At 43.4% G+C, this 14,471-nt stretch overlaps 1 protein-coding gene across 1 annotated transcript in view; it reads right to left on the bottom strand.

The window, feature by feature from the left end:
• Positions 1-70, bottom strand: part of T265_03428 (hypothetical protein) — a gene marked incomplete at both ends in the record, with an annotated part of 2,993 nt that extends 2,923 nt beyond the window's left edge. The window contains one exon of the mRNA XM_009167912.1: positions 17-70. Within this exon, the coding sequence (XP_009166176.1) occupies positions 17-70 (54 nt within the window). The remainder of the gene's footprint in view (positions 1-16) is intronic.
• Between the last annotated feature and the right edge of the window lie 14,401 nt (positions 71-14,471).

The following is a 14,471-nucleotide window of genomic DNA, read 5'->3' as shown; positions in this document are numbered from 1 at the left end:
TGCTCTCATTAAGTACTCTTTCGTATTTTTTGAGACGGTTGTGGGCATCTGTTATCATTAACTTAACCATTCGTCTGCCATACTGTCTTGCTAGGGCCCACGCCTGCGGATGGTCTAGCGCAGGTCTGTGATTAGTACTGGGTGGTAGCACGTTCCTACGTAGACATTCAGGGAGGAAGTGTAATTGTTCGCGCGTAGGGGCTTGTCGGCAGGCGAAGTTTTCCCAGCGACGAGCGATGTACGCCCGAATTGGTTTTCTATAGAGGAGAATGTCGGTAGCTCAGGTAGCGTAGACGGTCGTTGGCTTGTTCGCTGAGCTGGGCAATTTGGTTGCAAACGTTTCATCACCAATCGAGGTGAATTCTATTGCCTACCCACAAAGTAAGTTTGCTTCACGAAGAATCATTTATTTTGGCAGGTGGCGGTGACGCTGAGACAGATTTTCTCTCTCGCTCAAGAGGATGGAAAGCCAGTTTAACAGGCGGTGGAAGTAGTTTGTAGGGGTCGGCAACATGTAGCCCCTTTGAAGGGGTAGACGCGTTCCACTATGCACAAATGTGCTCTAGTTTTTTTCATCTTTTTAGGCAGAGCAAATCATCATCCTCATCGACAGCATGACATCAGTGTTCAGCACCGATGCTTCACTGCCGTAGAGCAAAATGTCATACTGATTGGCGCGCTAAGTAGTCTTGAGACTTCTGGACGAGGCCAACCATTTTTCAGTTATTTCCCAAGGTGCATTTTGAGATTTGCTGCATCACGTACGATCGGACAGGAGACGAATCTTACAACAGGTCCTACGGTTTCACTGGTAACAGAAATATACAATAAAACCGAACAGCGGGATTGAATTTGGCGTTCAGACATTGTGACTTCCTGATCACTGAAAAGATTCGATCCCTCTTGGACGGTAAAAGGCTCGTTATAAGTTGAGTTCCTTTCCAGCTACTTTGACAAAGATGTTTATGATTGGAACAAGTGGATTTTCTTAGGGAGTAAAACCTTATACTGCATTAGCAAAAATAAACGAAAGGTTTCAAGTTCACTGGAATAAAGGCGGAAACTCAGTAGAGAGATGAAGGGATAAGTCAACTTGAACGACTCTCGAGTGCGTCACCAAACCGCCCTTGCCTCTCAGTGAATACTGAGTATACCACGAAGCAACGCAATTCGGAAACTCAGAACAAGAACAGGCAGCTGAGTTGTCTGAAAAGACCGAAGGATATCACGCAATAGGGGAATTAGGGGCGGTTGAGATAGAAAGTTGAGGACAGATTGGCGAAGGGAAACTATTGACCTATGGGAGACGCAGATACATGTAGCATCTTTACAAGGCCTCACTGCAAAGTCATTTAGTCAGATGTGAGATGTAAAATAGTGATACTGAATCACTGCACCGTTACTAATCCAGACAATATAGAAACAATCGCCTGTCGCAGCCAGAACTTGTGCATAAACGGACGACTTCTAGATTTGTTGGTTGTTTACCACATGTGTCACAAATATTGATGCAAAATAACTCACCACAAGTAAACCACTTTTATTCTTTAGCAGTAGCATACAGCGATAAAGTCTGATATGCCGAGCCTTATAGTCCACAGTAAAAAGATCTCCGAAACGAGTCAACTCCAGCATAGTGAAAGTCCTGCTTCTTGGAGCGGAACTATTCCAAGCTGAAAATTGACGTTCCTAAAATCATTGAGTACAACTGACAGAGCTGGACGTGGGACAACGTACGTCCACCCGCAACACTGACTCACACTTCGGAAGGTTCATTATTGTAAACCCATCATTACTACTTATAAGGTCACTGAGAATACTGAGTTGTCCGCCACCGGCTCACCAAGTAGACCTATTTTTTGTATCATTATCGGTCTTCTTTCCAAAGTGAATATCAAATTGTACATATGATATACCCCTTTGAAAATTGATCATATCGGGTTGTACGAACCGCATACAGGGATGGGATATATGATGGGGCCAGTAAAGTGCAACAGGGTAGAGAAACAACACGGCAGGAAAAAACACCCGTAGAATTATCGAACTAAGTGCCTTAATTCGTCAGCTTATTAGGCTGTAAGCCAAAACTGTTTGACAAAGGTCACCTTCGTCGTAAAAATAGATTGTGCCAGGTTGTTTGGCGTGCAAATGGTCGGTCGGTGTTCTCTGATTAGTACAGGCTTGCAGACTGTAAGTGGCCCGTCAACAGCGCTACGTCAGTGCTCAGAGCCGATGCCTCGCCGCCGTACAATCATGATTTACTTGAAAGGTTTATTGTGAAAAACAATGTTAATGTGGACGAAGAGTGGACGAAGAATGCTAACAGTCAAGCTCCAAGATGCCCACACCTCCGAGTATTCTGACATTGGTTAGCAGTCATATTTTGCGGCATCTAAAGCCATGCACACAGGGATCACGCGTACCCTGTCCTGGAAGGTAAGTCGCGCAGACGGTGCCCAGGTACTTCCTGGCAGATTTCCTATCTCTCTGCAGACCAAAGTTCAACCACCACTCTGATTTTACCATTCTGAATTGGGCGATGGTTCGGTTTGCGCGATCGATGACTATACCACCAAAGCTTTTGGTGTTGAAGATATTCTTCCGAGGAAGTCCTTGTTCCAACCGAGCACTCGTTTCCTAGTTGTCTCATTGCGGATCCACAGGCAGGTGATATGGTTCTGAGACAGTGGTTACCAAAAGACGGGAATCCTTTACCGTAATCTGATACGCGAGTCACTTGAAATTGCGGGATACATTGGTTTTTCACTGTGAAAGTGAACGCAGCCTTAGAGATTTCCGCGTTCACGTCATCCACCACACACTGCGGTACGTACGTACACAACTTCCGAGATACGTGAAGCATTTCGGGAAAACTAAGGTACCTCCTTGGACTTTAAGTGACATATTTAGTGGCTATTCAATGCATAACAATATGAAGTTACACTTTGGAGTTGGCAAAGAGCATATCAAACGATGGAATAGTCGGTTCATCCTCAAAATCTACACATTCTTCTCTTTGAAGGCAAGAACGATACCGACCACACAATCCCAGATCAGTAAGGTATTCTACATCACGTATTTGAACTCCAGAGGTTTGAGGAATATCCAGAATTTAGATCATTACCTAGTCCATCATGGAATTGAATAGAAATGAAGAAAGAGGGACTCTTTATTGGACAACATCGTGTGTACAAAGGCTTCTGGATAAATCTCTCCATATATTCTAACACGCCAGAAAGTTTGGGAATACAAAGAACTTATTACTGTGACATGCTGACAAGTTTGATAAGGAGAACAGATCGGTCAGCTGAACTTTAGGAATCCAAGACTACTTTGATTATGAGTTGTTTGTACGTATGACGTTGTTATAACACTTTGCGGAGTGTGGTGACGCAGTCAAAACAACCTCTACGCGGCCAATAACTAAGTCGCTACTGTTGAGCCAATGATTCATAAGCTGCCAGAAATTGACGAAGGACGAGTGGTGCTCACACCAGAGTCAATCTGTTGCCCCAGATTGATTACCCCACTCACTAGGCCTAATTTATTAGGTAGGCACCAGTGCAAGTCTTCCTGAGTTGTCTGAGACTTTGGACTATGCGGCATCCATACCATGCGGTAAGCGATACTCGGAGTGACCTAAGTCGTCATAAATCCGGGCAGATCCCGCGTTCAAGGTTCTCATATTGCCCGAGAAACTTATTCTGGCCGTAAGCATTGCTGTTCACGGTGCTGGGTCCAGCAGTCAAGGTTTCTTGCCATGCTGCAAGTATTTGTGCTAGTTAACCCCCTGAAAGTCTTGCTTACAAACAGTTTTAATGGACCGATCACACGTGGCGCAACCACCAAAAGCTCAGTTCTGCATCGCACCACAAAATGGCGCTAACATTCTCACCCATCCTGATCACGAAACGTATGTCTTACCACCAACTGAACAGAATGCGCCACCGAAATTCTTTCCAGTGTTGAATAGCTCTATATTAAGATCGTATCGTGAACGTGCCACGCAAGGCCGATGCCCTTCTTATCAGATAACTTACCGTTCATTTCAATGTGAACTGTCTGAAGTGAATTCAAAACGCTTATCTACTAGCGTGCACTTGAGGATAACTACTTCGGTCATTATATGTTGGACGGTCTGCTATCAATTGCATCTGAGCGAGAACTCCACTTTCTGCAACCTAGAAACAGCAAACTACTGGTGTATCGACTTAGACTAGTGTTAAAACATGTAAGTAGTGTCTGATCAAGTGTCAAAGCTCCGTCCCTGCATGTGGTGGAAGGTTAATATATAAATTATGGAACCACTTTGCATTGCTTGTCCAGGAGATTGATACTTTTAGCAGTTCAAAAACTCTGGACATGAGAGTTATACTTCCCTGTCTAGTACCTGCTTAGTTCATGTTGGTCGACGAACGACATCATAGTGAGAGGCCTTCGTCCTGCGTGGAATCTTTGGAAATAATGTGAAATTACATCTTTTGAAGTATACATAAGAAGAACTGCTTCCTGCTGTTATATGTGTGAAGGTCTGCCGTCGGTGACATTCAATCAGGAACCGAAAAATTATCGTTAGTCATCAGACTAGTGTGTCCCCTAATGTAGACTCCACACTGTTGTCTGTTTTACTTTACGGGAAGGCGACAAGAAGGTACTAATTTGCGTGGTATTACCCCGCAAAAACCCATCAAGTCACGGAATTTTCTGGCGAGCCCAACAGAACTTTGACAACAGCATATCATCGATTTTGCCAAGAAATATCAGTGCGAATCGGAAGTGGTAAGGATTTTGTAGTCGGCAAAGTAATATCCCGGAAGAAAGAATTGACACAATGGGAGCTATGTGATCCTCTAGGGCTTTGAGCTCTGTGAAGTATTTTACGCAAACGCTTCTGGGTTGTTCCCAAGAATAAGCAAGGCTAATGAGGCAATCACTGGTTATGCTTGCAGCCGACAATGCGTTTGCCATGGTGAACTTGCTGTTTTGAGACGGGTTCATACTACTAACACGAGTATTCAGTAGCTCGAGGAAATAAGCTCAAAGTTAGCTGAAGAAATTCCGTTGATGGACAGTCCTACAATGAGGTTTCATGAGGGACTGATGCTACAAGCCAATCATAGGTGCGCATACCAAAACAAATTTGATTGGTTTGGTGAACTCCATAAATAACCAATGTGCTTAGAATCAGCTGGGGATAGATACGGACAATGAGTTCAACACTTTCCATTGGCCTCTCCATGTTATTGTTCCGGATGATGGTTGTAAACAGCCAGGATTGTTTCACAGTTCCACCAAACCACATACTTTCTAAATCGTGCCCTGACCATCAAATACAGTGGTTTCTCTCACGGACGTCTGCACTTGGAAGCAAACGTCGCTTTCATTCCACAACTTTGGAAGACTGTAAACAAAAATGTATTGAAAACCTCGTTTGTATTTCGGTGGAATATGCGGTAAGCCGGATAGGTTAGAAGGTTTATTTTGAACTGTTTATCGTTATACAGGGTGATAACTACTACAGGCATTAAAGACCGAGAGTGTGATGTCTGGACTGTGTGTCTAGGACAGTTGGGAGTGTTTCGGAGTGGAGGTTAATAGTCCCAACACTGAATGAATACCACTCAGAACCTGCTAACCACCGAAAAATCATTCACTCGAATAGCGCATGATCTTACCCTGGTTGGTTGTGCTAAAAGGATCTTTCCGGAAGTGTAAAAAGTACGAGTACATTAGCATTTCAAAGGCTTATTACTGTTGACGTCTTCCTACTGAAACGTTTATTTTATAACACATCCGTTATGTCGTGGTCTACATTAAAACAACTAAGTGGTGAAGGGTACCCAGTTTAAAAAGAAGCGTGTGTGTGTCTCCACTAGGTTCGCATCATTCGACATTCTGCCCCCAATTCTCAACGATAATAATGACGTTCTCTCGCAAGCATTTACTCGCGACAATCATTGCAATCAATTACATTCTAACACCTCATATACCCCTCTCCCCCGATTATTTCTTGCAGCTGGATTCATCAGGCCAATCATGGCCGATTTATTTGTATTATTTATTTATTCATTTTATTTAATAATATTAGTATTATTAACAACCTCTGTTGTTAATCGCACTCCGTTATCTGCGCCCACATATTAAATGGCGCACAGAGTAAAATGTGTGTTTTTGGCAAAATACTTGCATTAGACTCGAGAAAATTCACTGAATATTCTCGAAACACGATCTTAAAGCGGAATAAGGGCTGCGAATTCGGTAAATAAGTAGTGCAAGTAGTATCATATCATACTACGTTAATGAGCCCACCGATTAAGTTTAGTCTTGGGTCTAATCTTGCCAGAATTACGTGAAATTCAGATAACCAATTGGTCATGTACGATGTTTGGCTTGGAACGGAATAATCGGCTCACCGTTGTGATAATCACCTAAAGTTCCGTGAATTTTTCAGATCTCCTAAATCCCTTTTGAATATCATCTCAACTAATAAATCCTTTCGCAGTCTGAGATTAACCTAAACTCTTTATATTCGCCAGGATTTTGATGATGACGTGATATTTTCGAAGAAATCCTTAACTCGTCGGTCACTTCCAAAGGAGGTACGCTGCATTCTCCATAACTCAGGTGGACTTCGACACCGTCAGAAGGAATCAAAAGATCACTGCCATCAGATGTATCTGTGAGCTTGTATCTGTAGTGACCATTACTCACAAAGTTGTTCACCAACACAGGCTTTACCAGAGAATTTATTGCCACCTTGCACACACAGTGGTTCAACGCACTGCCAAAAAATATCCAGTTATCATTCCAAGCTGGTGCAGGTGTACGATTGAGGATGATTGTATCTTTTGTGTGGAATAAAACGAACAATTAAGTAGTGGATGTAACACGTGACATATCCGTTTAAGTTACTCGCCCAAACACAGCTCATCCGAATTATACATCTGCCCAAGTTGAGTTCGTCAGAATTTTTTGAAAAAATTAGTTTGGTTCCAAATGGCTTGACATTTTTGTAAGCTGGTGGCAAAAATTTGATTAAAAAAGCATTACTACAATGTAGGACCATACTGTGATTTGACTGGTGAAACAGTCAACCGAAGTGAGTGCGTAATTCGACGAAGAGAACTACTGAATGGGTGAACTGGATAATACCGATCCCCTGAAGCAAAGACAGGTTTGATAGGTGCTCACGAGTAAACTAAAATGCCCTGAACGAGAGAAACAGCTAAAAATCTAACAAACAGTCTCACTTGATGGGGAACTCAAAAAATGCCAACTGAATCCCACGCTTCTAGCATTCTTCCTCGTTTGTATGTGTTGCACCGGGTCGCTTCATTTTTCACTTGAAACGAAATTCTCAAGACCCAGACCTAACACACTACTCATAAAGGACTGCACCTCCCTGGTGAGCCCCAGATATCCATCTGCGTGTCAAAATTAGCGAATGTGATCAACCTTCTGCTTTCAGGGAGATACGTTCAATGCGATTGCAACCAACAAATTTTGAACAACCCCACTGTTGTTTTATACAGTTTTCTCCCCAGTACCCCATTAATTGTAATCACTGTTATTCTTGAAAGAGATAATGACTGGTGGTCAAACGTGAATGGTAACCAAATATCAAATAAAACAACAGATTCAACGTGCGTTTCAACGACATGCACCGCTTTAGATGTCATGAGATTCGCAAAACATAATGACACAGGCTCCAAAGGTCTATTCACTTTGTCAGACTTTGATGGTGTAATGATCCTGTGTGATGTGCGGCAAAAACTCATTGTTCCTTAAGTTGCATCCACTTCAGAAAACCCAGTAAGGGGAGCAGTACGTAGCGTGTTCTGGTGAAATGAAGGAAGAGGTCAGACAAAATAAAGTTGTGATGCCCGTTGCGACAAGATTGTGGAAAATCACGGTGTTTCGCGCAAGTTAACAACACCTCCGTATGTACGGAAGCAGCGATTCTGCTTTCTTCTGTAAATGACCGCAATGAAAGTCCTATGCCCTACTCCCGCCTCCCTCAGACTGGGTTAGCCTCACTTTCTCGTGAGTCTGACTATGAAGTCAAATACCTGGGTTGATTGGTCAAAAAACGCCGTGTACATGATTCAGATTCTAAACGCAAGGAAAGTGTGTCTTCTACAACTTGGATTGTGGGACGGGAGGACTCTGTTTATTAAGGACAAAGGAGCAAGGTTTAAAAGGCGACCTACTCTAATTTCGCCGTGCGACGTGACAAGCTACAGTGCTGATACACAAGCGAGCCTCTCCAAAAGAGTTTGTCCATGTGGACTTACACAACATGCGGACGCCTCACCTTTAGTGGGATCAGTCTAGTGAATCATCAACGCATTTGCCGCTTCACTCGATAGAAAGAACCTCCTGGAACCCGGCCAGGTTTGTTCCATTTTCTAATGTCTACCCGCCCAACAATGTCATCCCGTGCATGACAACATCGTTGGTAGCAGGGTCAACAAAATTCTCCATGCTATCTACCTTGACACAATGCTACTAATCGATTCTCGGTAACATTTGCTCGACACTTTAAGGGGACAGATAAACTGTTACACTGAAGCGCAGAGGAATTACCGCATTACGCCGGTACCTCGATGACAAGCAGATAGCTGAGACTAGTGCTCATATTAACGCATGTTGGTCCGCCGATCTCATTTCCTCGGGTATGTACCGGCACCACTCTTGGAAGCATTCCGCTCCGCATTACGCCGGTACCTCGATGACAAGCAGATAGCTGAGAACAGTGCTCATAGTTACGCATGTTGGTCCGCTGATCTCCTTTCCTCGGGTTTGTATCGGCACCAAAGTCTTGAAAGCATTCCGCTCAGCGCAAACCATTTGAGGCCTCTTGTTGTGGGCAGTCATCCAGCGATCTGCTCAGTGCTGACCAACAAATCCGATTAGGAAATCAGCCATTTCTAACATCGACAACTTTGTTCACCTTGTTCAACCACATTAGACCCAATAATCCTTCTGGCATTCTTTGTCCGTGGGAGCGCTTTAGCGCATTTACAAAAGAACTCGCCCTCCGGAAGAGCCAGTATTGTAAGCATACAATCGACAAAGAGGTTTGCGAGCTACCACTTATACGACCAACAATCGGAAATCCTTAAATGAATGAATTCTCTTCGATAATTTATGGTTCTGGCTAAAAACTGGTCCAAATGACCATGAATGACACTCGGCCCATCAATATTCTCACTAAACTCATCACGTGATTCATCCTGATCAGTTTTCTCACGCTAACAAAGCAAGCTGGATTTAGAGTTTGTGGGATCCTTGGTGAAAAAAACTGAGGTGTACCTATGTTGCAGCCTTTGTACAGCCAATTCCAGTGCGTTACAACATAGTGATTCGTAGTCAGACCACTTTTCGGTGAAACATAAGGCCTTCCACCGAAATGATGGTGCTGTCGAGTCGGTTACCTATGTTTATCTGTCGTTTAGTAATCTTGTTCCCGAACGACGTTGAACATATACTGCTAAATTCCAATCAGATGATCTTATTCCAGCCGGTTGACACAACTTCATCAGTCGCTGACTGAGTAACAAAAGATGTCTGAAATATCACCAACATTGGTCTCACGCGCATCAATGGGGCGTTGCCTGCACTGTTTGAAAACACACTGGTTATCACCGTGTGGAAAATAACCTTTGAAAACGGCCCCTGGTAATATCTTTAACATGCGGTCTCCGTTGTATCGAACCGCATTCTTCGTGAACTTTGCTTGTGAAAATCACAATCTGTGTAGGTCAGAGGTCTTGTCACGACAAGTCTTCACGACGACTGGTTGAGTATTTGTCCAACCCGTATGGAGACAGATGTCTAATGTACACTAACCTGAGACCATAAAGAATTTGTTTCCCATATATGTCTGTCAGCTCCATATTTGATTTTAATGTTAAGCTTGTGGAGACTTTGTTCGATTGTAATCGAACATATTGATTTTTTCACGCAGAAAAATCGCGTGTGTGCCATCATTACCAGTGAAAACACAATCGGCCCCCTGAACACTGGGAGGAACAGTCGATATGATATGATGTGCTGCACCGAGGCTCACCCAAGTAAGCTACTAAGTCCTATCCCCACAATTCAGTTGACAGCATGCCAACATTTCCTTCCAAAAGCTATTTAGTCCAACTTTCGTCCGCACCACGTATAGTTTATTTTTGCCTTTTGTGAAAGTCTTGAGAACAGGAAAAAGGTTTCCATTTTTTCCTTGGATTTTGTTCTCATGTCGATTATAATAGTATATGTTTTCCTTGGTAATGCGTTGAAATATCGAATTCTCGCGTGAGTTTATTGATTGTTGATCAGGTGACTGTTGATCTGTTCATCGAGCTTGGTCATTGGCTTGAACCCAACTGCGCACTGATGTCTCGTATGGTGACGAAACGTTTGCAAGCCAATTGCCAAGCTCGCGGAACAGATCAATAGCTACCTGATCAACAACTAACATGTTTTTCCTAGCTGATACTAGCTATTTACGGGTGTTCGTCTTTTTTTCCCGCTTGCGGACATTTGAAAATCAAGAATACCAAACGTATGAAGCACAATACTCACTCATGTCTACTTAATTCGTGAAAAATAGTAGGCATTTTGAATATTGCTATTTTTTGTAGAACTGCCATAACTGACAAAAATTGTATCCAAACAATAAGATAGAGGCAACTTTGTTGATGTCAATGAGTTCACCTAGGATCAAGCTTCTTCTTAAGTGGTCTTCCCAGATGGTCTATGGCATCGACGATTATTTGTAGTGGAGCTCCAATCGACCGTTACTACATAAGGCCCTCATTAGGCTTCATTTAAACTGCAGTACAGCACGTGAGTTCACCGACGGTGTCCGATTATCGTGAGACCCTGTGACGTTTCCTCCGCCAGATCAAATTTCCGGGCAGTCTTGCGGTACCCAAAAATCCTATAGAGGTGTCTCTGCAATTCACACGGGTGGTTATGGTATACCGAAACATTTATGCCGAGCATTTTCAACCTCTAGGATAATCATAGATTTTTGATGATAACTGGTAAAGCAGCATGAAGCAAACACTAGCTCATTAGTGAAGAAAAACTGGGTTAAAGTGTGTGAGAAGAGCAGTCTTGTGAAAAACAGCTGCTTTTCTGTCAGTATCAATCAATCTTGAAGATTTTCCAAACACCTACCCCACCCTACCCCAATCAGAAGAGAAGGCAGACAGAGTACCCTGATGACGTCCAACCAACTGTTGAAGCTCCACGAGAGACTCATTCATGGTATTTAGAGTCATTACCTGTTGATCCAGCAGGATGAACGGTGGAGAGCCTGCGCAACACGGGGTTGCGTCCACCTTAGTTCAGTTGGTAGAACACTCACCAAGTAGTCTGAAGATCGCAGATTCGAATCCTGTAGGGTCCGTCGGCTCCCTACGTAAGCCCAGACCCGGGTTTAGGTGAACGCCGAAGCATGGCATTTCCGAGTGCGTTAGAGAAGTGACAACACAAATATGTTTGCTATATTGAAGGCCATCGCATGTGTACTGTAAACCTCTTATTGCACGTAATGTCCATAAAGCCCAAACTCCTGTGTCTATCCTGCAAACCAAGGTGAAGAAAGGGACAGCCACAATTAAAAAAGAAATGATGCTGTACCAATAAATGTTTGCTTCCGCTTGTTAGGGCGAGGTAGCTCAGCGGTTCGAGCGCGAATTTACTGACCGGAAGGTCCGTGGTTCAAATCTGGCCTCTGCCTCTCGATTACCCCTGTCTAGGCTTGGACAACCTGGCACTATCCCTCTAGTAGAATGGCAGCTGTGCACCGAGAGGGTGCTACAGCTGTAATACATTCAGAAGTGGATCATTGAGCCAACTTCCGATTAGCGCAACATCAACCTGTAAGAACTGTGGAGACACAAGTGTCCTGTAGGCAACAGATGCATTCAGAAGATGCGTTTCTGGCTAGCTTCCAGGTTGCAATACATCCAGCGTAAAAACAACATTAGAGCATGAATTCAAAGCTGGAAAGGTTAGCTAGATCCCTTTTAGCATCCAAAAGAAAACGTCTACCGGCGTTTCACAAGGTTTTTGTGCTATGGCAAGTCAAGGAATTTCCAACAATTTTCATACTGTGAGAACGACTCCTCTGGGTTGCACGCTGAAAAAGCTGAGGAAACCGCTAAAGATTTGATAAATAAACCCGTTTGCAAATCAATTTGGTCTTCACGCGGGACTCAACTGAATCTCTCATTTATGATGTTCTACAATTGAATGTGCTGTACACAGGCCGCCTGATGTTTCATTTGGCACGATATTCGGGATATCGCAGTATGGTCGTTGGCTTGTTTGCTGAGTTGGTCAATTTGATTGCAAACGTTTCGTCACCAATCGAGGTGAAATCATCAGTGCATTATTGGGGAGCGTAGTTGTGCGTGGTTATGCACAACCACTAACCCACCGCTACGCACAACTACGTTCCCCAATAACGCACTGATGATGTCACCTCGATTGGTGATGAAACGTTTGCAATCAAATTGACCAGCTCAGTGGACAAGCCAACGACCATCTACGCTACCTGAGCTACCGACATTTTCCTCTATAGAATATCGCAGTATATTTTTACGAAGGAAACTACTCGCAAGGTCGCTGAAAACTCTTCGACTGCCCACAACCGGTTTCACCCTTCTTGGGGCTCATCGGGTAGGCGCAGTCCCCTAGTTTCCGTCAACCTTATGTTCTACTTGAACCTGCTCTACCCGATGAGACCCAAGAAGGGCGAAACTGCTCATGGGCTGTCGAAAAGTTTTTAGCAACCTTGTGAGTAATTTTCTTTATGAAAGGTGAAGATTTGCTTTAACGCTTCATCTCCAGATACTATGTGTTGGCAACACAGAGATAAGAAAAGATTGACTTCAGGGCCCCTAAAACAAACCTGACACATCGTTTCTACCTAAACCATTTTCGAGTATTAACTTAAATAAAAAGCCATTTTTGAACTGTCCAGCTGTCTGGCATATTCTGAGGAGACTGACATATACTGTGCTTTCTTCCGGTAACATGTGTAATAAAATGTAAAGTAGTAACTAAACTGTTGGTGCCTTTTCAACTGTTCGATTATGCTGCAAATTCCGAAAAGTTCAATTGTCAGTTCAGGCTCTTCACACACTGGCTCACGTCACTATGCCCGTTTCGAGTCACCCTACTGACCTTCTGGCGTTTTTTTCAACGCGATCTGTGCATTCTGTACATCAAAAATATTCTTTCTACTCCGAATGAGTGATTTCATATATGAATTATCGAACACCATTATTTTATCAGAGAACATTTAACGTGTTGATCTGTATTTTCAACAAGTTTCTGACGATTTTTACAAAAATGAACGTTAAGCCTTCAACAGTGTTCTGCTTTTAAACTGGTTTGTATGACCAGTTCATATGGGTCGCGATCAAAGCCATGTCGGCCACCAACAGTAAAATGGACAGGATTGTGATCAGCGTTCGCGGTGATCCTTCGAAATTGCCGCTTCGGGCGCCTTACAAGAGGCTGTGAACTGTCGGACCATAGACAAGTACCGGGCAGTAAGACTGAGCGGATGAGGACTATAGGTACTGTGTTGATAACTAGGTCTGGGGAAAAAGGGCTTTCAAACGGATATGAATCAGGTAGATTGTACAGGCAATCATAGTTGAGGTGATGGGAACACAAAATGGGATGTGAGACAGCAAAATGTAATAGATATTGGGGGTCGGAGAGCAGAGAGTATACAAGGACACCAGTGAGGAATGCTCAAGAACAGGAGAGTGTTCGCTACAACAGTTAACAGTCAAATTCGACCCAAAAATCAATAAAATTTCAGTCTTTCACTGACAACAGAACATTAAGTTGCGCATAGGCCCAAGTAAACGAAAATACCAACCAACAGATAGCCGGCTCAGTCCGGTGGCCAGCAAGCTTGTCTGCCATCCAAGAGTTTCGAACTCGATATCAGGGTTGGCCATCTTACAGGCAGAGCAGATATTTGAAGAAGTCCAGGGTCCACACGAAAGATGTGAAAATGGACAGAGAACAAAGTTTTAATGGATGGTTTCAAATCAGGGTTGGCCATCTTACAGGCAGAGCATATATTTGAAGAAGTTCAGGGTCCACACGAAAGATGTGAAAATAGACAGAGAACAAAGTTTTAATGGCTGGTTTCACAGGGAAGTAAACCTAAGGTGGGAGCATAAAACGGAGCGAGCAACAGGGAAGTAAATCCATCTTACGTTGGACAACTCACACTACTCATAAGCAGCCAAAAAATGGAAAAATTATCTCCGAGTGTCGTTGATTCGCACAGAAAGAATCAGCAACCGCTATGGACAAAAAGTTGTGTCCTCGTGGGCGGCTTTTGTTCAATGTAAAATAGAACAAAAAGTCCTGAAGGGGTACACAATAGCCGCCGTTTCTAATGCACTCCCAAATCGGCGCTGTTTGTAGATGGGCAATCT

Source organism: Opisthorchis viverrini (assembly GCF_000715545.1).
Source record: "Opisthorchis viverrini unplaced genomic scaffold opera_v5_49, whole genome shotgun sequence".
In the NCBI taxonomy this organism is placed as follows: domain Eukaryota; kingdom Metazoa; phylum Platyhelminthes; class Trematoda; order Opisthorchiida; family Opisthorchiidae; genus Opisthorchis; species Opisthorchis viverrini.
Note: the sequence above shows the minus strand (reverse complement) of the source record. Positions and strands in the feature narration are given on the sequence as shown.